This window comes from Sus scrofa, chromosome 2 (assembly GCF_054392235.1).
Source record: "Sus scrofa isolate SSC_HxYL_T2T_F1_AM1 chromosome 2, Sscrofa_HxYL_maternal_Yorkshire_Landrace_v2.0, whole genome shotgun sequence".
Classification (NCBI taxonomy): domain Eukaryota; kingdom Metazoa; phylum Chordata; class Mammalia; order Artiodactyla; family Suidae; genus Sus; species Sus scrofa.
Window position 1 is genome coordinate 127181022 of NC_139384.1, and position 25095 is coordinate 127206116.

General features: G+C 47.3%; 1 protein-coding gene across 29 annotated transcripts in view; it reads left to right on the forward strand.

The window, feature by feature from the left end:
* Nucleotides 1-25095, forward strand: part of MCC (MCC regulator of WNT signaling pathway) — a 454523-nt gene that overhangs the window by 388233 nt on the left and 41195 nt on the right. For all 29 annotated transcript variants that reach the window (XR_014838496.1, XR_014838497.1, XR_014838504.1 and 26 more), the window contains 6 exons: nt 4946-5092; nt 6047-6136; nt 7694-7842; nt 11548-11688; nt 14553-14656; nt 18524-18707. Coding sequence is in view for 10 of the 29 variants with exons in the window: in XM_085014211.1 (XP_084870337.1) it covers nt 4946-5092; nt 6047-6136; nt 7694-7842; nt 11548-11688; nt 14553-14656; nt 18524-18707 (815 nt within the window). In the remaining 19 variants the exon portion in view is untranslated. The remainder of the gene's footprint in view (nt 1-4945; nt 5093-6046; nt 6137-7693; nt 7843-11547; nt 11689-14552; nt 14657-18523; nt 18708-25095) is intronic.

Consider the following 25095-nt stretch of genomic DNA (forward strand, 5'->3'; position numbering starts at 1 on the left):
GGGATCAAAGCCGAATCTTTATAGAGACCATCTGGGTCCTTAACCTGCTGAGCAACAATGGGAACTCCCAGGAAATATATTTTAATAAAATATCTTCAGTGAAAGATGGATATATTAGTCAATTATATATCCTTGGTGACATAAAACAATAAAAATGTATTCTCCCACCAATCCACAGTCTACAAAATCAAGGTAATATTGGCAGGGCTACACTTCCTCCAAAGGCTCTAGACAAGAATCCTTTCTTGGAGTTCCTGTTGTGGTGCAGCAGAAACAATCCGACTAGTATCCATGAGAAGGTGGGTTCAGTCCCTGGCCTTGCTTAGAGGGTGGGGCATCCGGTGTTTCTGTAAACTGTGGTGTAGGTCACAGATGTGGCTCAGATCCCACGTTGTTGTGGCTGTGTTTATGCCGGCCACCGGAGCTCTTGTTTGACCCCTAGCCTGGGAACCTTCATATGCCAGAGGGGCAACCCTAAAAAGAAGAAAAAAACAAACAATCCTTTTTTGCCTTTTGGAGCTTCTGGTATTTTCTGGTTTCTGACCAGTTTCCACCTTCATCTTTACAAGGCCTTTGCCTCTGTGTCTGAAATCTCCCTCTCTCTTTTATAAGGACATCAGTCATTAGATTTAGGGCCCACCCTAAACCCAGGGTAAGCTCATCTTGAGATTCTTGTATCTACAAAGACCATAATTCAAAGTACGGGCAGAGTTCCCGCTGTGGCCCAGTGGTTAACGAATCCGACTGGGAACCATGAGGTTGTGGGTTCGATCTCTGGCCTTGCTCAGTGGGTTAAGGATCCGGTGTTGCCATGAGCTGTGGTGTAGGTCGCAGACATGGCTCGGATCCCACACTGCTGTGGCTGTGGCTGTGGCGTAGGCCGATGGCTACAGCTCCAATTTGACCCCAAGCCCGAGAACCTCCATGTGCCACGGGAAGCAGCCCTGGAAAAGAAAAAGAAAAAAAAAAGGAGAGAGACAAAAATACGGTCACAGGAGTCACAGGAGTCCCATCTTTCCCAGCAGTTAACGAATATGACTAGAAACCATGTGGTTGCGGGTTCGATCCCTGGCCTCGCTCAGTGGGTTAAGGATCCGGCGTTGCCATGAGCTGTGGTGTAGGTCACAAGATGTGGCTCAGATCCATCATTGTTGTGGCTCTGGCGTAGGCCAGCGGCTACAGCTCCGATGAGATCCCTAGCCTGGGAACCTCCATACGGCCTGGGTGCGGCCCTAGAAAAGACAAAAAATATATGTATATATGATCACATTCACAGGTCCTGGGGGTTTAGAACTTGGACATATCTTTTGGCGGGAACACAGTTCAACTTTCTCTGCTGGGAAGGAATAAAAGTGAGGATTGTAGTAATTGCTCTCTCTCTCCCCCCTCGCTCAAGCATCGCTGAAGCTGAATCAGCAAATTGATTGATGCTTTCACTTCACTTAAGACCTCACCCCCAACCCTGGAGCAAGAGAGGAGAGAAGCCTCTTTAATTCAAACAGCTGTCTCTCTTTCTTTTCATGACAGGCTCACTCCACTCCACTCCCTTCAGCTGGATGTCTTTTTTCCACTGCCTAACAGTTCTCATTAAATAATAAAGCGTTGCCCAAAATAAACTTGTTTATTGTCCTGTAGTTTTCAAAGACATTCTCTGAGTCCAGAGCTTTTCAACTGAAAAATGGGTATTTAGGTGAAGAAATCACTTTTGTGGCCTGTGCAGCCACAAGCATACCGTGGAAAATGACTAGGAGCTATTGTCTCTGGATAATGAGGAAGAATGTAGGTACTTTTGGTGTTTTCATTTTCCAGTGTCAAGGCCACCAAATTTCTAAATTTTCCACAGTGTATATGTTTCACTTTAGTGGTTAGAAGAAGAAACACATTTTTTATAACATGGGTAGCTTTCATGAAGTCTTTATGAAATACCCAAGACAGTTTGTTGGTTTTAAAAGTGAGATAAGGAGTTCCCATTATGGCTCAGCAGTAAGGAACCTGACTAGTATTCATGAGGATTTGGGTTGGATCCCTGGCCTTGCTCAGGGGGTGAAGGATCCAGCATTGCCATGAGCTGGGGTGTAGGTCGCAGATGTGGCTCGGATCTGGCGTAGCTGTGGCTGTGCTGTAGGCTGGCAGCTGCTGCTGCTGCTGCAATTCGACCCCTAGCCTGGCAACTTCCATATGTCACCGAGTGCAGCCCTAAAAAGACAAAAAAATAAATAAATAAAATTGAGATGAGTGTGCCTGTTGGGATTCTAGGAACACCAGATCGCTGGTTGTTTGGGGAATGATTTGGACACCCTTTCGATTTGGGAGTGATGCTAACTAACATTGCTGATGACTCACAACCTCGTCAGACTTTGACAGCAGCAGAAATTGAGATCCGTGGTCTCCGCCAGGGCATCTCCTCTGTGCCAGGATGCTGGCCTGATGGAAAAGTGGGTCCTGTCCCTGTGCCATGGGGCACAGTGAGCCACAGTTTGTGGGACCATTCCAGAACAAGCCCTGTGATCTCTCAGCTGCAGTACCCCTTGACTTAGACAGGCATGTGTTTTTCTTTGGTCTTTAAATTATCTTGAGGGCAGCCCCGTGTCTGGCGCTTTATGAGAGTGGCACGCGTTTCTGTTAACCTGCAGTTATGGAAGCCACAGCAGAGCCACAGCTATTAGGTACTTTTGAGCCATTTCACCATTGAATGCCATTTGCTCCAAGGGAATTTTCCTATTTTGGATTCTAATATGCTGATGAATTATTGAAATTTCAATTACTTTTGTTTCCCGATTTAGCAGGATGGAGACATCCAAGATACTTAATATGCAAAGCTTTCCAGTCGCTTTTAGAGAAGGGTTTGCCTAGAAGGGTTTGGCGTCAGGGCTGGGGCTCTGCTCCTCTGTCTCTGGCACCAAAGTGCTATGTGGCCTTGGCAGTCCATTAGGTCAGTGCTGTGCAAAATATGAGCCCCTGACCAGGACCTGCCTCGGCATCTCCCAGGAGCTTGTTAGATATGCAGATTCAGGAGTTCCTGTCATAGCCCAACAGAAATGAATCCAAATCCTACTAGGAGACTAGGAACCGTGAGGTTGCGGGGTTGGTCCCTGGCCTTGCTTAGTGGGTTAAGAATGTGGTGTTGCAGTGAGCTGTGGTGTAGATCGCAGACACATCTCAGATCCTGCATTGCTGCGGCTGGGGCGTAGGCCAGCAGCTACAGCTCCTATTTGACCCCTAGCCTGGGAACCTCCATGTGCCACTGGTGCGGCCTTAAAACAAACAAAAAAAAAAACAACCAAAACGATATGCAGATTCCACCTGAAGCCCTGGGGGTGGGTCTCTGCTTTGTGTTTTAACAAGCCCCCTGGGACATTTTGATGCACCCAAGAGTTTGGAAAACCCTGCCTGAGATGTCCCAGTGCTAATTCTTCTCAGTGTGGCCTGGTGTCTGTTTTTAAGATGCTGTCTGTGGTCATTGCTCCCTTTAAGATAGACGTGGTACACAAAGATAAACTGGGATCAGGGTCCTCAGAAAGATCAGCTTTTTATTTATTTATTTTATTTTATTTTATTTTTTTTTTTGGTTTTTAGGGCCATGCCCATGGCATATGGGAGTTCTCAGGCTAGGGGCCGAATTGGAGCTCCAGCTGCCGGCCTACACCACAGCCACAGCAATGCTGGATCCAAGGCGCGTCTGTGACCTATGCCACATCTCATGGCAATACTGGCTTTAAGCCACTGATCGAGGCCAGGGATTGAACCTGTGTCCTCATGCATCCTAGTTGGGTTCATTACCGCTGAGCCAGGATGGGAATTCCAGAAAGATCAGCTTTTAACAATCATCTTCACTTGGTTGGAACACTTCTCTCTTTGGAAGTCAGTGAGCCGTAATCACAGAGAAGCAGGATTTGGACACTGAAATTCTGTGCGGGTAAATGTGTGTCCTTAGTGTCATTGAGAAGGCCCTGTGCGTGTTTATACTGAAGGGCTATTTAGACATTCCTTCCCACGGTCCCCAGGCTAATCCTGTCTTGAAGTCCCTTGCGGGAGATTCTGTGGGTACCATCTCTGTCTCATTACCTTAGCCTCACCTCCTACCCAGGACAGGTCTCTATCCTCCACGATTTGTACTGAATAACTTGCAGTTCTTCAGACAAAGCGTGTCTTCCGAGCTGTCCCCCCCAACCCACCACCACCACCAAAGCCAGCCCCTTAATCCTCTCCTTTGCAACCTTGTTCGCCTGTGAGACCCTCCTCAAAGACAGTCCCCCGATGACTTCTTCCCCTTCTCTGCTTCCTGCGCCTTCTAGATTCTTGTAGCAAGAACGTGAGCTGGTGTTGAAACTGCCTCTGCCCTGAGCTCCACGACAGTGCAGATCTCATCCTAGGTTCTGCCTCTTATCCCCAGGACAGCATCAGAGACATGAGGCTGAAGAATAACTTCCCTTTAAGATGGTCGTTCTACTTCTGCTGGAAGCTTCCAGTGCCTTAGAAACATATTCTCCTCGTACTTACGAAGGACCCATACTGGCCAGCCTCTGCAGGTTGAGTTAAGAACAGTGGTACCTCTTATGTGGACTCAACCAACTTAGCTTTTTTCAGGAAGCTGATTTTTTTTTTTTTTTTTTTTTTTTTTTGCCTTTTCTAGAGCTGCACCTGCGGCACATGGAGGGTCCCAGGCTAGGGATTTAATTGGAGCTGTAGCCGCAGGCCTACGCCCCAGCCACAGCAATGCCAAATCTGAGCCACATCTTCGACCTACACCAGAGTTCATGGCAATGCCAGATCCTTAACCCACTGAGTGAGGCCAGGGATCAAACCTGCAACCTCATGGTTCCTCATCGGATTCATTAACCACTGGGCCACAACGGGAACTTCAGGAAGCTGATTTCTTATGAAAGCTCTGCCCTCTGCCCACCTGGCTCTTTTGCTCTTTGGTCTGAAGGCATTGTTATTTCAGGTTCGAGAGCTTCAAACTCGACTACAGAGCGTGCAGGCCACAGGCCCCTCCAGCCCTGGCCGCCTCACTTCGGCCAACCGCCCCGTTAACCCGAGCACCGGAGAGCTGAGCACGAGCAGCAGCAGCAATGACATTCCCATTGCCAAGGTGAGCTCCCGGGGTGGTGGGAGCACCTTCTGTTATCTGGAAGCATCAGGCTCCGTGTAGCATGGCCACTGGGCCGTGTGCAGTTAACTTAGCCAGGCCCCCAGGGGCTTCCTGGGGGCCCTCACAGGCCTGCTGTGCTGGAGCTGCAGGGAGAGATAACCCCCTAATAGTTTTAAGTTTCTCTCGGCTGCAATCTGGACGCCAGCTCTCATTCATCAGCCGGCTGGAGCATGTCACAGCTGACAGGTCGTTGTGGAGAAGTGAGATGTTTTGTCAGGTTCTACAATGCTAAGGGGTGGATGGAGAGTTGCTCTCGAGGATCAAGGTTCAGCTGAGGAGGGGACCCTGAGTAATGAAGCAATGATCTCCCCACTCACAGGGCTGACAGCTCTGCCGGCAGAAAAATAGATTATGCTGGGCAGGCCATGGCAGCTGTGTAATGTAGCCCGTCCAATCTCGGCCGCAGCCCCCCTGATTCTATGTTAAGTCTGCCCCCGAGAGACTGCGCCAATGATCCGTGCTCTCTTCCCAGTAGCCCTAGCAGCCCCTATAAGAAGGTTGGTTCTCAACCATCTCAACTATGAAGTCAAAATGTGATTCTCAACCATAAGTGACTTTCGTCCCCCAAGGAATACTTGGCAGTATATTGGATACCTTTTTTGATGATGCTTTATGAGTGCCAATGGCATCTTACAGCCAGAAGCCAAACATCCTACAGTGCATGGAACAGCCCCCTGTAACAATGTCCCATCTGAAATGTCACCAGGGCTGAGATCGAAAAACCCTGGGTTAAGCAGATGGTAGAAAAATGAGACAAGTGAGTTGTTTTGCAGAATTAATCCATTTAGATGCCACAGTTAAAGAATAGCTTTGTGTAAACACTATCTCAACAGTTTATATGGGGAGTGGCATATTGAGGATTTTTTTTGATAAGTCTCTGTTTTGTTTGTTAAGATTGCCGAGAGGGTGAAGCTGTCAAAGACCAGGTCCGAATCTTCGTCGTCAGATCGGCCTGTCCTGGGCTCTGAAATCAGCAGCATAGGGGTGAGTGTGCTCAAGGCAGGAAAGTAGCCAGGAGAGCTGCTCATCCCTGAAAGAAGAATGTCCAGGGTTCATCTTCAGTAAACTAGTTAATTATAATAATAAATCAGACCCAGAATTCCTGTTGTGGCGCAACAGAACCGAATCTGACTAGGAACCATGAGGTTGCGGGTTCAATCCCTGACCTCGCTCAGTGGGTTAAGGATCTGGCAGCGTTGCCGTGAGCTGTGGTGTAGGTCACAGACGCGGCTCGCATCTGGGGTTGCTGTGGCTCTGGCGTAGGACGGTGGCTACAGCTCCTATTAGACCCCTAGCCTGGGAACCTCCATATGCCACAGGTGCAGCCCTAAAAGGACAAAAGACAAAAAAGTAAATAAATAAATCAACCCTGATCTCCTTCCAGAGGATCAGACTAAAATGTACAGTGGTTTGCATGTGGTGAATTACTTCTTCAGCTTTAAGGGAGATTTTTTTTCCCCTCTATTAAAACCATTCAGAAAGAAATGATTTAGGTCTAGTTTCTAAAGGCCATGTGGATGAAAGTCTTGAGATGTCTGCTTTATATCACCCTGCTTCCCCAGAGACCAAGTGAGTCAGGAAGCTCTAAAAGAACTTGAAAGGGAATGTGCTGTCCAGTGAGGACCGTCGCTGCCTTTGAAGCGTGGCCAATGCAGTGACAGACCAGAACCTTCCAGCTCAGTTCTAGAGTTTTCATTTGTAGAGCCTCGGACCCCCTGGGGCTGTGAGCTGTAACACGGTGAAAAGGGAGTGGGTTCACTTTCCTGGGGATGTCTTTGAGGATTTGGAGTGAAGCTGGGATATCCAGCTGCTTGATCCACAGGGGTGGGTAAAATCTGAACAGCACTTTTTTTTTTTTTTGGAGGGGGGATGTCTCTTTAGGGCTGCGCTTGTGGCATATGGAAGTTCCCAAGCTAGGTGTCTAATCGGAGCTGCAGCTGCCGGCCCACACCACAGCCATAGCAACTCGGGATCTGAGCTGCATCTGCAACCTACACCATAGCTCACGGCAACGCTGGATCCTTAACCCACTGAGTGAGGCCAGGAATCGAACCCACAACGTCATGGTTCCTAGTTGGATTTCTTTCCACTGCTCCACAACGGGAACTCTGAGCAGCACATTTAAAGCCCTAAGTTAGAATATGCACTGGACAAGAAGTGTGTGCACCTGGATTTAGTGCCAGAGCCAAATTATGGATACAGCGTCCAGAGACGGCCAGGGCTGGCAGGGGGATTGGGAAGGGGGAGGGGAGTCCAGACTCTGTCGAATATTCAAAACTTTCAGACTCTAAAGACGCCACGTCCCCCATGCCTGCTTCCCAGCAGCATGCGCCTGTAGGTTGCAGCTGTATTTTGTCCCGTTTTTGTGTACTGCTTTCATAGCAGTTAACTTTTTGCATGAGAACTCACAAAGATCGGGTGGCTCTCTCCTGGTGCCTGATCCTCAAGGAGCATCAGCTTTACCTTGTTGTACATGCAACCCTGAGCCCAGAGTCCTTGAAGTGACACTGTGCACAGGGGGATTAATACTCACCTGTACAGGTATCCAGCAGCGTGGCAGAGCACCTGGCCCACTCTCTTCAGGACTGCTCCAACATCCAAGAGATCTTCCAGACACTCTACTCCCATGGATCTGCCATCTCGGAAAGCAAAATTAGAGAGTTTGAGGTGGAAACGGAACGGTTGAACAGGTAAGGAGAAACCCTTTGTAATTGGGTGGTGGTGCTGGGGGGGGGCGGGGCGCGCGGAGAGGACTCCTTTGCCTTCCCAAGGGTCAGTTCAGCTTGGCTTAAGGATTACAACATGGAGTGATGCTGCCAGGCTGGTGGGTGGGGAGCTTCCGCCATCCTGTTCATCACAGGAGGGCTGACAATAGCCAGGGCCGGCTTCATGGCTATTGTGTGACCTGTCATCAAATGCACAGGGCCTTGTGCTTAGAAGGACCCCGCAATTGCTTTATGACTCTTTTCTCATGCTTTTAAAATCTTTATCATGTATGAACCAGGGGCCCCACCTTTTCATTGTGCACTGGCCCTAGAAAATTATGGAGCAAGTTCTGAGAGCCATCCCTATAGAATGATAAGTAGGTCAGGATGGCAAGATAGCCAGCAGGCATGCAGGCCTGAGCTGCCAAGAACCACAGAGGGCAGCTCTGGAATGTGGAGTCAGCATCCCAGGGCTGCCTGGGGCTGCCAGGAGCCAGCAAAGCAACTGGATCCAGGCGTTCCTGGGATGGACCGGGCATGCTGATCTAACCCTGCCTGCTCTGACAGAGGGTTGCCTGATTTTACTTCTGCTTTTGGCACATGCTCCTATCCCTCCATCCCTGTATCCTATTCGACATAGGTCTGATTTTCTAAGCAGGTCTAACTAAGAGTAATCATATCACATAGCCAGTTTGACGGGTTCCTCTCAAATCTCATGACGGAGGTAGTTTGAGTTTGTCCTTCTGCCTCTTGACAAAGACTGGCTTGTGTGCCATTCCAGCATGAAAGAGAATCATGAAAAAAAAAAAAAGTAAAGAAGGACCAGGGCCAAACCGCAGTAACTGCTCTGACTCAGAATTGGTTCCACAGTGACAGAAGAGACTGGGAAATAGCATCCCAGTGTGGTGTGGCTGCCCTGACTTACCATTCTGCGTTGGGAGCGCAGAGTAAGGGTTGGAAAGGCTCATGAACTAACCAGTAAGAAATGTGGCTACCACGCCCCATCCACCATGGCTTAATGCTGTTCCCCTCGGGGATGGCAAACCTGAATAAATTGAATTATCCTGTTAGTCCTCCCTGATTTGAAGCTGTTTAATATAGCACTTGAGAAACTCAGGAAATGTGGCAATCTAGGTCATTTTAAATCGTGAAATTAAATGGTTTCCTTATTAAATCCAAAATACTTAAGAGTGACAGTCCTGATGATTACCTTGTAGCGGTAAAGAAGGAGCCCTCTCAGTATCCCAGGCTGGGGCGTGCTTAAAAATTGAATCAGATATGCCCTTTGCAATTTAATGAAGTCAGATGCCTTCAGGGGCCCTCTCTGTAGTGAGGATCTGGGATTTAACAAGCCTGCTTTGTGGCTGAATTTGGAGGGAGGTTCCTTTCTCTTCAATTACATGCACCTAGGAGAAACCAAAAAGGGAGGAACTATTTGGTGTGGGTAGCTCACATTATCATGGAATTCAGCAGCTTAGAAAAGGCTCTCACAGACCACCACTTCATCTTGCACTTGGGCTGGCAGAATAGTCCCTTTCGCAAATGAGAAAACAAAAGGCTTCGATGTCGAGTGACTTGCCGCAAGTCCAGAGCCATTAAATAGCCTAGCTCATTGACCCCAGCCCTTCCACCTTGGTCCATTTTCTTCTGTATTGTCACATCTACTGCTAGAACATGGAAGCGCTTATCAGTCATCTACCAGTATGTTTTGGTGTCTGTATTAACTACCTATCTCAAAGCTAGATCCTATTATGCTCCAAAAAATTGCAACCTTTACCTTGTGGGGTCTTTCTTTGGGGGGCGGAGGTAGCCTGCTCTAAATTTGTTGCTTCATTTAACACGTAGGTGTGAAGCACCTCCTATATGCTGGACTGTGTGCATGCAAAGGAAAGCACAGTGGGCCAGATTCCTGCTTTCGCGGAGCTTATATTCTCTTAAGGGATCTAGACAAAAAGCAAACAAATAACTAAGAGCCTAAGAGAGCTCCAAGTCAACTGGACACTGTGACAGAATAGGGAGGGTTGGTTTTAGGTAGAGAGCCAGGAAAGGCAGCTCTGAAAGGGGACATATAAATTGAGATGTCCAGGGAAGGAAGAAACGGCCATATGACAAACAAGGAAGAGTCTTAGGGGCCAGCTTATCTGTTTCAAGGCTAGGAAGTGATTGGCATGAAGTTGGAACTGCCCAAATGCCAATGGAACTGAAATAGAATGAGTGAAAGGAGGTGTTGCATGAGATAAGGGGGGAGAATAGGCAGGGCTTTCGGGGGGGATGTGAAATGTGAGGCCATGGACCAAGTTCGTTCTTTAAGTGCCACTAGAAGTTGTTAAAGGGTTTTAAGTAGGAAAAGAACAGATACATTGAAATCATCAGTATCTCAGGGCAGAAAACAGAGAGGCTGAAGGCTTATGTCTTTTTTTTTTTTTTTTTTTTTTTTTTGTCTTTTTGCCTTTTCTAGGGCCGCTCCCTCGTCATATGGAGGTTCCCAGGCTAGGGGTCTAATCGGAGCTGTAGCCACTGACCTACGCCACAGCCACAGCCACAGCAACGTGGAATCCGAGCCGTGTCTGTGACCCACACCACAGCTCACGGCAACGCCAGATCGTTAACCCACTGAGCAAGGCCAGGGATGGAACCTGCAACCTCATGGTTCCGAATCGGATTCGTTAACCACTGCGCCATGACAGGAACTCCAGCTTATGTCTTTCTGATTTGTTTCTGACTTCGCCATAAACTCATTTGTCCTGAATGTATAGTTCTGATCCCTATAAAACTTTTTCTTAGGCCACACCCGCTGCCTGTGGAAGTTCTGAGGCCAAGGATTGAACCCATGCCACAGCAGTGACCTGAGCCACTGCAATGACCACACCGTCTGATCCCTATAAAACTTAAAGCTCCTGCCAGTTGTCCTCGCAATAGTTAGCAGTTAGGGGACTGTCCGGGCTAGAAGGAGCTTTGACCGCAGTTCACAGTTCCCACACAGGTGCAGTGTCTTGTGCACGCACTGATTCATTGTTTGCTTCTGCTCTGTGGTGAGTCAGTTGGGTATAGGATCTGGAGTCAAACTGCCTGGTTCAGAGAGTTCCCTGGTGGCTCAGCAGGTTAAGGATCTGGCATCATCATTGCTGTGGCAGGGTTGGTCCCTGGCCCCAGAACTTTTGTATACTGCAGGAGCAGCCCCCCCCCAAAAAAAACTGCCTCATTCATATCCCAGGAGTTAACCTTTCTCTGAGAAATGGGAATAAAGACTTAATTCAAAGAGCTATTGGAAGAATTGTTGAACAAGGGCTTAGCAAACAGTAGATACTACTGTGTTGCTTCTTGTCCTTGTCCCTATGGAACATACTAGTCAGAATAACTCTCATGAGGGCCTGAGGCCCCACAACTGGCTCCTTTCCTTGGTGTATCTCCAAGAGCGTAGCTCATACCTGGCAAATGACTTGTCAGTGGCTGGTTGGGAAATAACCAAAGGGGTTATTTTGTATTTCTAATTTCACGCAGAATTTAGTGATGCTTCAGCTTAGTCTCCTCCTTTATTGCTTCTCCTCAGTTAACATTTGCTGCAACATCTGACAAGCTTCCATCTGAACATGCATTTCTGGCCAGAATCTAGAGCAGATGACAAAAATCTTGGCAGATGAATTGGAATCCTAGTGTCCATTTGTGAAAGTGATTTTCCTTCCCTTGTAGCCGTATCGAACACCTCAAATCCCAGAATGACCTTCTGACTATAACCCTGGAAGAGTGCAAAAGCAATGCTGAGCGGATGAGCATGCTGGTGGGAAAATATGAATCCAACGCCACCGCACTGAGGCTGGCCCTGCAGTACAGGTGCGGAAGGGGGGCGGGTTGTGGGGGGAGCCCATTTAATTGAGAAATGCATCCATAGCAGGCTTCTGCCAAAAAGTAGAAAACAGGCTTTTAGAAAACATTACTGGGGGCTGGACTAGCAAATGCTAGTGCACTACATACTGGAAATCAATTAGCACCCTGAGAGCAATGAAGAAAATAAGGGTAATGAGTATGATATTTAGTAATCAGGTATGTTTCCATTAGCATAGTCAACTTAAATGGGATTTCACATAAGTAAGTTCACTCAAAATAGCAATGCTTGTGTTCCAGGTTCACGTCCTGTTCTTTCCAGGTTTTATTTGTATGCGTATATATTTTCCATTGCTATTAATCTAGTGCATTCCCTTCCTTCAATTTGTTCAAATTATGTAATGTTCCCTGGAAGTCTCCATTTATTTTGACTGGCTGTATCTCCTACATCACGTTTATATGGTCTTATTTTATTACTCATTTCTCTAAAAGACATTTTGACTTTTGCAGACTCTTGATATTGAAAATAATTCAATGGTGAATAATTCAATACACAAGGCTTCTTTCTTGTATTTTCCTCGAGATGAAATCCCCGAAGCAGGAATTATAGGTCAAAGGATATAAATACTTTCATGGATCTTCAGGCATGCTGCCCGTTTTTTTTCCCATAAAAACAAACTGGTTTACATGAGTATGATTCATTCGTTTTTCAGCCTCATCATCTTTGGAATGTATCTATTTTTAAAGTACTGCTTGTTTAATAGCTACAAAACAATGCTCTAGCATTGTTTTCATAGATTTATTTTATTAGTATCACCACTTAGGCATATTTACCCAAGTCCCAGAGTAGTGACTAGATCTTACTCTTGGCATCCTCTAAAAAACTCAATATTGTTTTAAGAAGCATTGCTTCTTCAGAAAACAATATCAAGCCAAAATATAAGAGACCAAAGCTAGAGAGCAGTCCTGCTAGTTTACAGACACACGGAAACATACAGTTCATTGTCAGTGACAGCTCTTGAGACAGGCTGTTCTACACCCATGGTCTGTCTTTCAGCTGGAAAGATGAAGCAGTGTCCCAGCGTCTCTAACCAGAAAGACAGACTGCCCTTGAAAGGAGGAGCTGCCAGCACCCAGAGCCAGTCATTGAGCCCTTTCCTTATCTCTCAGTAAAGGAATTTGGAAGTGCAGACCATCAAAAATAGTCTATTGACTAAATGTTGTGTAAAGCATTTACTGCTCACCTTGGAGATGCTAATCAGTTCTTTGCTTGGGGGAAATTTTACTCCTACAGTCATGTGTCCAAGATGAGTTGGGTACCCGACATGGGTCCATTTGTGGTCACGGCAGCAATGGCTTTCAAGAGGTCACCCGTTGATCTTCCACCTGGTATCCCCAAAGAGAGACTAATTTTCTTCCACTTAGAAATCTGAAGTCAAACTCTTGTCAGAGATTTTGTGAATGTTTCATGAGACAGTTTTACAAACATCTAAAAGGACTTCCTGTGATGATGGAACTGGTCTCTGTCTGCGCTGTCCAGTATGGTAACTGCTGGCCACACACGGCTATTAAACATGAAATATGGTTATGGCAACAGAAGAACTGAAGTTTTCATTTTATTTAACTTAAATTCTTTTTTATTTAGATATCCACCTGTACTTATTGAATAGGCAGGGCTAGGTCAAAATCGTCCCCTTTCTAGGATGCTATATGGATTGCCTCTTACTGTGTATCCATGTACAGTTTCATAGTTTCTGGGAATCTGGGAGTGATTCGTCGAGGTGGTTCTGGCTCAAGGTCTCTTAGGAGGATCTGGTCAAGCTCTCAGCCAGAGCTGCATCCGCTAAAACCTTAACTGGGGCTGGCACATCTGCTTTGAGGATGCTCTTGAGACCTCAGTCCTTCATGGGCTGTTGGCTGGGCGCCTTGGTTCCTAACCACATGGACCTCTCCATGGGGCCACTCAAGAGTCTTCAAGACTTGGTAGCTGGCCTCCTCTGAGGATGAGGATCCATGAGGAAAAGCGAAGAGGAGAGAGAGGCCAAGATGGCAACCACTATGGTTTTTAATAACCTAATCTTGGGTTAACATCCCATCACTTCTGCCCTATTGTGTCAGTCACATCAACCAGCCCTGGAACAGTATGGAAAGGGATTTTGCAAGGCTGTGGGTACCTGTGTGTAGAGATCAAGGTGGGCGGGAGCATCTTGGAGGCTGGCTACCAAGGGCATGTCACTTTCCTCTTTTACCTGATTGTCAAGGAGGCAACAGACTTAAGTTCTCTCATCTTTATTCCTATCTTTTTTTTTTGGGCCGCATCTGCCACGTGTGGGAGTTCTGGGCCAAGGATCATACCCACACCACGGCAGTGACCCAAGCTGCTGCACTGACAACACTGGATCCGTAATCCACTGCACCACAGAAAAACTCATTATTTCTTCTCTTGTATTTGTCTAGATATCAGTTTAAAGTTTAAAAAAAAACCTGAGTTCCCGTGATGGCTCAGTGGTTAATGAACCTGACTAGTATCCATGAGAACTCTGGTTTGATCCCTGGCCTTGCTCAGTGGGTTAAGGATCCGGCATTGCCATGACCTATGGTGTAGGTCGCAGATGCAGCTTGGATCTCGAGTTGCTGTGGCCGTGGCATAGGTGGGCAGCTACAGCTCCAATTGGACCCCTAGCCTGGGAACCTTCATAGGCCCCAGGTGCAGCCCACAAAAGGAAAAACAAAAAACAAAAAACAGGCAGGGGAGGGGACCACATAGCAGAGCAAGCCCCTGGCGGTGGGAGTACTTGCAGGTATTTCCCTGCTGACATGGATGGTGTACCATCCTTTGCCCGGGTTGAGGCTGCTGTGTGCTTCTGTTTCAGTGAGCAGTGTATCGAAGCCTACGAACTCCTCCTGGCGCTGGCAGAGAGTGAGCAGAGCCTCATCCTGGGGCAGTTCCGGGCAGCCGGTGTGGGGTCGTCTCCTGGTAAGTGTGGCCAGGGTGCCTCCATCCTCTTCCTCCTTGTCCCCATGCCTCTTTGGCTCCCCTGCCCCCACCTCGGCTGTTGGCACTGGAATGCCTCCTGACAGCATGAAATGTGCTTGTCAAGTATGTTTTTTCATTTTTTTCCTCGTGACCGAGTGAGTAAATTGTTTATGTTGAGAGCAGCAAGAACTGGAGTGGAAACAGAATTACAGACAAGTTAAAACAAACCAGCCCTCTCGGGCAACACACTCTGCTGCGCTGACAGTAGAACCAGATGGAGCGGGGGCCCAGGTTCGTGGTGAAAGGGACTGGCTTTCCCACAGCCTCTCTGTAACTCTGGCTGTTGTGGATCCCCTTGCTGCCTGCAAGGCCTTTGCCTTATCTGCCTACGTGCACTGGATGTGCTTCTTCTCCAGGTTTGTGCCTTTGGGTAGTTGGGAGCATGCATTTCCCCTGCCTGGTCTTCAGGTGTCGTGGCAGTGCAAAGGCAGGTTTGCCACCTTGCTCCTGTCAGCCTCAGCCAGCACTGACCACATGAGCAGCCCTGTGGCCCAGCGGGGTGTCTGCGGCCACGCCGCCTCCCTGCCCCTTCTCCCAGATCGGGTCATGCATCCCGTTGGCATGATTTGTCCCTCCACATCTGCACTGTCCCCACTTCCGTCCCTCCGTGCTGAGTAACTGGAAGGGGTATGAACTGAAAAGGACCTAAACACGGCATCCTGGTTACCATCATTTGCTAAAAGTTCCCCCGTGACTGGCTCTGGGCCTTGAGAGAATGTGAGGAGGACGGCAGTAGAAAGAGGGCCTGGGGAGTTCCTGTCATGGCTCAGCAAAAACGCATCTGACTGGCATCCATGAGGACACAGGTTCAATCCCTGGCCTCGCCCAGTGGGTTAAGGATCCAGCATTGCCATGAGCGATCTCGGCTCGGATCCCGTGTGGCTGTGGTTGTGGCTGTGGCCGCCAGCTGTAGCTCTGATTCAGTCCCCTAGCCTGGGAACCTCCACATGCCTGTGCCTTGGGTGCGGCCCTAAAAAGGCAGGCGCGCACGCACGCACGCACACACACACACACACACACACACACACAAAGAAAGAAAGAAATAGAAATAGGGCCTGGGAGGAAAGAGAGAGCAAGGGACAAAGGTTGCCACCTCCGGTGCTGAGGCTGGTACACTCCCTCAGCCTGCTCTTGGGAACGGCAGCTTCTCCGGAGAAGCTGTTGGCAGGTCAACCAAAAACTAAAGTGACCAGACCACTCCACTCCGGAGTCCGGCAGGGTGGGCACCGTGGGCAGGCCGGGAGCCGTCATGGATTGGCTTTTCTCTGCGCACGCTGAGCCCCCACTAGGGCTAGTGCTTCCAGGACACAGCTTGCAAAGAAATTCACCATCAGGGAACCTCCCCAGTACATCCCGCCGTCCTCCTTACCGGCTCCTCCCTCCCTGCCTGGGCGCTGGCTTTTGCACTCAGCACGCATCTCTTTTTCCCTCCGTCAGTTTTGACTTGGGCAGGAATCTAAAGCACATCTGAAGGAAAGGAAGCGTCCTGGGGTATTAATTTCCTGCTTCATAGCCAAGTCATCCCGCGAGGAAGCAGCTTTCCATTTGTATGGGTGACCATCCTCTGCTCCCCGCTTTGGGGCTTCTGGGGTTTTTTTTTTCGTAATAGTATTATCATCCCAGCCCAGAAGCAGAAACTCTGCCAGCATTTCCATTAGGAACCTCATTTTTCAGGGTCTTTGAACCAAACCATAAAACTTTATTCCTCCTATTAAACAGATCCTAAAATGATATTGGCCTGCTGTCAGATTTTTTTTTTTCTTGATATAGGTATTAAGGAAAACCATCAATTCAAGGAAAAAAATCAATCATCGTATTTCCAGTTTGTATCAGAGGAATGTCTTAAATGGTTCCATCCTCGAAAGGTACTTATTAGGAAAGAGGCTTGTACCTACTCAGCACAGTTACTTGGTAGAAGCTGAAAGGACTTAAATAAATCTGCAATTTAAATATTTAAAATCAATACTAAAATGCCTCGTATTAACGTGATCTTGGGTAGCTCATGGCTCTATTTATAAAACGAGGCCATCAGTAATACGCCTCTTCAGAATTCAGGGAGGAGTCAGTTGGTGAGACAGCCGTGAAATATCTTCTTTGTGGAAGGAAAAGAAACACATGAAGTTGTCAGAGGAATGGCCAGAGGGAGGTCCAGGGAATCTCAGTCTCCTTCCACCCCACCCTCTGTAAAGTGGGGCGATGGCTGACTTTGTAGCAGCTCCCCATTAAATATCAGTCTTCCATGATGCTCGCAATGTCAGCTGACCTGTCGCTCGGCCTTAAGATGCCACGTGATTGCACAGCAAGCTCTCGTTGTACGTGTCAGTTACGGTAGCTTTTTCCTTTGTTTCTTGTTGGCAGGATAGGCATTCATTACGACGTTCATCTAGACGATTTAGACCAGTGGTTATCCAAAGTGCCTTTGAAGCTGGAGGAGTTTCTCTGGGCCTCAGGGATGGGCTTGGAGGCTGGGAAAGCTGAGCTACCCCTGCCCACTTCAACCTCTTGTGTACTCACCACTTGTGTATCTTAGGCTTTGGTATAAGATTTCAGTTATAAATATTTGGAAGACCAGGGACTTATTCAGCCAGCTGGGTTTGTAAAAACACAACAGGGGAGTTCCCACCATGGCTCAGCAGAAACAAACCCAGCTGGTGTCCATGAGGTTGTTTGTGGGTTCGATCCCTGGCCTCCTTCAGTGGTTTAAGGATTCGGAATTGCCATGGGCTGTAGTAATTGTAGGTTGTAGACACAGTCCAGATCCTGCATTGCTGTGGCCGTGGCATGGGCTGATAGCTGCGGCTGCAACTCAAACCCTAGCCTGGGAACTTCCATGTGCCCCAGGTACGGCCCTATAAAGAAAAAAATAATAAAAACAAACAAACAAACAAACAAAAAACACAACAGGAATGTGACTTTCTCAGGCAGGGTATTTATTGCCTAGCTCTGTGCTGGTGGCCACCACTCCTGGTGCCTTGCTCCAACCCAGTCACCTGGCTCCTGGAGGCACCTGAGCTCACCTGCAGCCATGACCAAGCTCAGAGAGAAAGGGCAGGGATAGCATCAGTGCAGAACACCAGAGCCAATCTCAAGTCCTCATTTTAACCATGAGTTCTATGTCTCATGCCTCCATGGAGCTCTAAGCAAAGCAGCATGGAGTTCCCGTCGTGGCTCAGTGGAAAGGCATCTGGCTAGTATCCGTGAGGACACAAGTTTGATCCCTGGCCTCACTCAGTGGGTTATAGATCCAGTGTTGCCAAGAGCTGTGGTGTAGTTTGCAGACACGGCTCAGATCCTGCATGGCTGTGGCTGTGGCATAGGCCGGCACATATAGCTCAGATTCATCCCCTAGCCTGGGAACCTCTATATGCCCCAAGTGCGGCCCTAAAGAGACAGAAAGAAAAAAAGCAGCAGAGGTGTGCAGTTTGGCCTCATTTCTTCCCTGACCTTGCTCAAGAAGAAGTGCCAACTCGGGGAGAAGAGCCACCTAGCAGACTTGTGCCTGGGCACGAGGAGCAGACAGGAGCCTGAGGGGTTAGAAAATCATAGCAGGTTAAAGCTGGAAACAGACCACAGAGATCACATTGCCCAGACCTTCCTTTGTCCATGAACACTGTGGAGCCCAGAGCTGAGATATGCCTTCCTCACTGCCATTCCTGGGTGGCAGAGCCAGGTCCAGGACTCAGCTCTCTTCCTTGGTGCCCATAGCTGGCTCCTCTCCACCTCTCCCCTGACTAACTGGGTACTGATTATCCAGACTCACTTACCTAGACCACTACTGATGAACCCATTGGCTTCTCTGTGATCTAGGAGACCAATCAGGGGATGAGAACATCACTCAGATGCTCAAACGAGCTCACGACTGCCGGAAGACAGCCGAGAATGCCGCCAAAGCCCTGCTCATGAAGCTGGATGGCAGCTGCGGAGGGGCCTTTGCCGTGGCCGGCTGCAGCGTGCAGCCCTGGGAGAGCCTGTCCTCCAACAGTCACACCAGGTAACTCTCAGCCTTTCCGCCACAAGCTGTAGTCTGCTCGCGTGAAGTGCGGTGCCCAGCTCTCGAGGGTTGTGAGGCTTGGGGAAGAGCAGAATTCTCCCCCAACTTGCAGTCTGCTCCCTGCCAGAGTCAGGGAACCAGAACGGAGAGCCGAGATGACCACGTGCCAGTGCACGAAAAGCCGCCCAGAGAGAAGTGGTGATTTGCTGGAGGAAGTGGAAGCCAAACCTACCTTTCTGTCCAGTGCTCTTTCCCCTATTCTGTTCTGCCCTTCATTTCTTTCTCTTTTTGCTTTTTTGGTTTTTTAGGGCCGCATGTGGAAGTTCCCAGGGAGGCGGTCAAATTGGAGCTGCACCTGCCAGCCTACGCCACAGCCACAGACATGCAGGATCAGAGCCATGTCTGTGACCTACACCACAGCTCATGGCAACACCGGATCCTTAACGCACTGTTCCCGGCCACGGATCAAACCCGTGTCCTCATGGATACTAGTTGGGTTCATTTCCGCTGAGCTACAATGGGAATTCCCCCTCCATTTCTTTATAGTCCTTGATTTTTAAGAAGTATTTGTGGTGGCAAAAACCCATTGCGGTAAATGATCCTTCAGCACCCGGGACCAGACCGCCTCCCATTTATTCGCAGGCTCCATTCTCTCCCTTCCTCTGTGCTTCTGTCTTGGTAAGCTCTTCTCAGGTAACAGCCTTCCCTTTTCCCATCTCTTTGCCTTAAAGAGTGATGTCATAATCATAGTGTGGGCTTAGCAGGCACTTAATCACGAACCTGGGTTCAAGTTCAGTATCTGTGAATCTAGAAAACTGAAGTGGGTACTTGAAAAAGATGGAGAGCAAAGCAGTGAACCCCTTGCTCAGCATACTTTTCTGAAGCCATTGGATTCTTTTGGATGTAGGTGGAAGGTCAGAAGGAAACCTTTTCTAATGATCATCTCATTTCTTGCCACCAAAGCCCATAAAAACATGAATGCCTTCCTTTAAAAAAAAAAATTGAGTTACAGTGTTGTATTAGTTTCTGCTGTATCGCATAGTGATACACACAGTCTTTTTCATATTCTTTTTCGTTATGGTTTATCACGGAATATTGAATTTAGCTGCTTGTGCTATACAGTATGACTGTCGTTTAAGCATCCTGCATATACCAGCCAGCATTTTTTTTTATCAATTTTTATTTTAGGTTCGTATAATTGATTTACGATGTTGTGTTAGCTCAGGTGTACAGCAAAGTGATTCAGCTGTACATATACATGTATCTATTCTTATTTACATTCTTTTCCTGGAGTTCCCACTGTGGGTTAATGGTCCACCTTATGTCTCTGGAGGCACTGGTTCAATTCCTGGCCCAGCACAGTGGGTGAAGGATCTGGCGTTGCTGCAGCTGTGGCATAGGTCACAGCCCCAGCTCTGATTCCATCCCTGGCCTGGGAACTTCCATATGCCATGAGTGCAGACAGAAAACAAAAATAACAAATTCTTTTCCGGAGTTCCCATCGTGGCTCAGTGGTTAAGGAATCCGACTAGGAACCATGAGGTTGCGGGTTCGATTCTTGGCCTTGCTCAGTGGGTTAAGGATCTGGCGTTGCCGTGAGCTGTGGTGTAGGTCGCAGACGCGGCTCGGATCCCACGTTGCTGTGGCTCTGGCATAGGCCGGTGGCTACAGCTCCGATTGGACCCCTAGCCTGGGAACCTCCATATGCCAAGGGTGCGGCCTAAAAGGACAAAAGACATGAAATAAATAAAGTGACAGTTGTTTAAAAAAAAAAATTCTTTTCCCATCTAGGTTATTTTAGAATATTGAGTAGAGTTCCCAGTGCTCTCCAGTTGGACCTTGTTGTTTATTTTGTGTATGGTTGTATCTGCTAATCCCAAACTCCTCATTTGTTCCTTCTCCTTCCCCTTCGGTAACCATAAGTTTGTTTTCAATATCTGTGAGTCTGTTTCTGTCTTGTAAATAAGGTCATCCGTATCATATTTTAGATTCCACATACATGATATTTGTCCTTCTCTATCTGAATTACTTTACTCATATGACAGTCTCTATCTAGGTCCATCTACGTTGTTGCAAATGGAATTGCCTTCTCTTTATATCCCAGTTCTCAGTTTAGAAAGTACTTTGTTAGAGATTCTTCTGTAGTAACCAGATCACAAAAGACAGGAAGGGTAGCTTACCCTATTTTTACAGGCAAGACAACTTGGACTCAGAAGTGTTTGAGTGACTTGCCTAAATAATGTCACATGGCTCCTAGATAAGAGGGAAGTCAAAACTTGAGTCCAAGACTTTAGCACCGTGAGTTTTAGTGTTTTCACTATGCCAGAGTAGATCTTATGATTAAAAACAAACAAGGAGTTCCCATTGTGGTGCAGCAGAAACAAACCTGACTAGCATCCATCAGGGATGCAGGTTTGATCACTTGCCTCACTTCCAGGTTAAGGATCAGGCGTTGCTGTGAGCTATGTTGGAGGTTGCACACGCGGCTCAGATCTGGCGTTGCTGTGGCTGTGGCGTAGGTTGGCAGCTCTGACTGGACCCCTAGCCTGGGAATCTCCATATGCCGAGGGTTCAGGCCTAAGAAGACAAAAGCAAACAAAACAAAAATCAAAAACAGTGTCTGCTTTCAGATCAACTAACCAAAGCCACTTAAGGGGAGACTGAATCTCAAAAGCAAAAGGAGAGACACTGATGTTTTCCAGTACCCGAAAGAAACTTAGTGCTGCCATGTGTCTTCCCCACCAGCAGCACCGAGCCATCTGCCTAAGTGCTTCCATGTATCTGTCTTGGACCCGGTGTCCCAGGAAAGGGGACATTCCCAGTACCACACTTGGCCAGGTGCCCACAGACACAGGGGACAGATTTCCTTTGGACTCCAGCACCAATTGTCTTACTCAGGGAAGCATAGATTATCATTTATTTTTGTCTTCAAACCAGATTCTTCTGTTTAAACACAGAAAGCAGATGCCCTTCCTAATGACTTTTCCAGATGCGTATAATCTGTAATTTCCACTTTCATTTAGAATAGAAATGCAGTTCTCATGTTATCAGTGGTATCATTCTGTGGAATTAGTGAGCATGAGAACCGGGTTGACGGGAAATCATGTGCTGTTTCAGTAGCTTGTAAGGGGTGTGTTAACACATCTTTGGCTCTCACCTCCCCCCACCCCCCCCACCCCCCGCAAAAAATAATTTCGTTGTTTTAACCTAAATCAGGGACAGAATTAGAGCCAGCTATTTAGTGGGAACCCTGGCTGTGACTGTTTCTTAGACATATTTTAATGTATGGATGAGCCCTGATTTTTGAGAAAGTCGTCTTAGAGAAGCTGAAGTGTAGGCAGTATATCTTCTGTCAATGGAGACGAACTCAGAACATAGATGACCTCACTAAAGAACAGCCCTAGAACTGAATTCCATCTTGAATGGATCCTCTCATCAAAGTACAGAGGCCGGTAGCTCTGATTTCACTCAACTCTCTTTAAAAATTCCCTTTTACACACCCACCCCGACCAGAGCAGGTCGCAAAGGGTGCGGAGAAACCACACACCAGGCATTCATGTGGCGACACACGTTTCTGGGAGCTGATACAGCCAGACTGCTTGTGTTCCTTGTGGCTCAGAAGAAAAAGTCCCAAAGCAGCAGACACTTTCATAATTAGAATGTTTAACTTTGTTTGTAAATCTCGCCGTTCCCCTCAGGCATTCTCCCATGTCACGATGGTGGAAGGAGGAAAGACAAGCTTTCTGAGCTGGAACTCAGAGGGCTAGGTGGCTCTGTATACCCCCTTCCCTCCCACTGTGGCCAACTGGCATGGAGTTTTTTGGTTGGTTTTGTTTTTTGTTTTTGCTTTTTTTTAGGTCCACACCCAGGGCATATGGAGGTTCCCAGGCTAAGGGTCGAATCAGAGCAGTAGCTGCCAGCCGATGCCACAGCCACAGCCACACAGGATTCGCACCACATCTGCAACCTACACTACAGCTCATGGCAACGCCAGATCCTTAACCCACTCAGCGAGGCCAGGGATTGAACCTGTGTCCTCATGGATGCTAGTCAGATTCGTTAACCACTGAGCCACGACGGGAATTAATTTTAAACAATTTAAATCCAAGCATTACATAAAATTCTGCATGCTAGGACCCTCCCTGGAAAAGGCACCGCAAACAATTTGGAATAGATCCCCACAGGTTTCCTGTTACTGATGTATAGTTGATTTACAATGTTTTAGGTGTATAGCAAAGTGGTTCAATTTTATACGCACACACACACACCACTTTTTCAGATTCTTTTCTATTTTAAATTAATATGAGATATTGAATATAGTTCTCTGTGCTATACAATAGGTCCTTGTTTATTTTTTATATAGTAGTGTGTATCCTAAACTCCTAATTTACCCCTGTCTCTCGCCCCCATTTCCCTTCGATAAGCAGTTTGTTTTCTGATTTTGAGTCTCTTTCTGTTTTGTAAATAATTTTATTTGCATCCTTTTTTTATTCCACATAAATGACAATTCATCTTTCTCTGACCGATATGATCATCTCTAGGTCCATTCATGTTGCAGCAAATGGCATTATTTCATTCTTTTTATGGCTGAGTAATTTTCCATTGTATATATATCTTTTTTTATCCATTCATCCATCTGTCCATGGACTTTTAAGTTGCTTCCATGTTTTGGCTTTGTAAATAGTGCTGCTATGATATATCTCTACAGTTTTAATTGTCCATTTTTTTTTATTACCTAGACCCTTGGTTGCCAGTGACTGAAACATATTCAAATAGCTTGAAAAGAGGTCTTGGTGGAAGGATTTGGGGTCTCCCCTACGAGAGTCGTGTGTGCAGGCAGAAGGCAGAGAGCTACATTGAGCCCGAGCAGCAGCAGAACCAGGCACCAGAGTGCAGCCAGGCCAGACCAGGCCACACCTGGCCTGTGCACATGGCTTTTTACCTCCTTGCTGCTGCAGGCCATTCCCCAGGTGACCGAAAACCAATGTACGCCTGGTTAAGCCACCTGTGTTAGTATATGAGGCTAACTCGTTTCACTGGTGTCAAGTAAGAAAATCCTGGGAAGGGACAACTGGTCCAGCTGGGCTCAAGTGCTGACCCAGTCATCCATGGTCACAGCAGTTCCCACAGGAGCCACCTGGGTGGAGAGAAGGGGTAGGTCCCGGGAGAAGGAGGAAGGTGTGTAGTCTGTAGACCAAAACAAGGCATCTTTAAAATTGTGACTCCATCTCATTTTAACCCAGCGAGGGTCTTGTTGTGTAGCCTCTCTGAAACTTGCTTTTGCCCCTTAGTATTGCATTTTTAGATCCCTTTCCACCTGTGTCATTCTTTTCATTAGTGCCCAGTCTTCCATTGGATGACAGTCCATCATATATTTAAACAGCTGCCTCTTGCTGGATGTTTGTATCCAGTTTTTTACTCTCAGAACATTGTTGCAGCTACCAACCTTGTCCTTCCACCTGTTCTCCTCCTGTAGTTTCTGTGGGACCAATTCTTTTTTTTTTTTTTTGCCTTTTTTTTTTTTATTACTCAAATGAATTTATCACATCTGTAGTTGTATAATGATATAACAATCTGATTTCACAGGATTTCCATCCCACAGCCCAAGCATATCCCCCCCACCCCCAAAATGTCTCCACCGGAGACCATAAGTTTTTCAATGTCTGTGAGTCAGCATCTGTTCTGCAAAGAAGTTCAGTCTGTCCTTTTTTCAGATTCCACATGTCAGTGAAAGCATTTGATGTTGGTATCTCATTGTATGGCTGACTTCACTTAGCATGATAGTTTCTAGGTCCATCCATGTTGCTAAAAATGCTGGTATTTCGTTCTTTTTGATGGCTGAGTAATATTCCATTGTGTATAGGTACCACCTCTTCTGGATCCACTCCTCTGTCGATGGACATTTAGGTTGTTTCCATGTCTTGGCTATTGTAAATAGTGCTGCAGTGAACATTGGAGTACATGTGTCTTTGCAAGTCGTGGTTTTCTCTGGATAGATGCCCAGCAGTGGGATTGCTGGATCAGATGGTAGTTCTATATTTAGTTTTCTGAGGAATCTCCATACTGCTTTCCACAGTGGTTGTATCTGTGGGACCAATTCTGAGAAGTAAAATGTGCTGGCTAAAAAATGTGCTGGCTAGGGAGTTCCCACTCTGGCTCGGCAGTAATGAGCTTGACTAGTATCCATGAGGATTTGGGTTCATTCCCTGGCCTGGCTCAGTGGGTTAAGGATCTGGCTTTGCCACAAGCTGCGGTGTAGTTTGCACACTGGCATTGCTGTGACTGTGGTGTAGGCCAGCAGCTGCAGCTCCAGTTCGACCCCTAGCCTGGGAACTTCCATATGCTGTGGATCCAGCCAAAAAAAAAAGCCTAACCATGTTTCAAATGT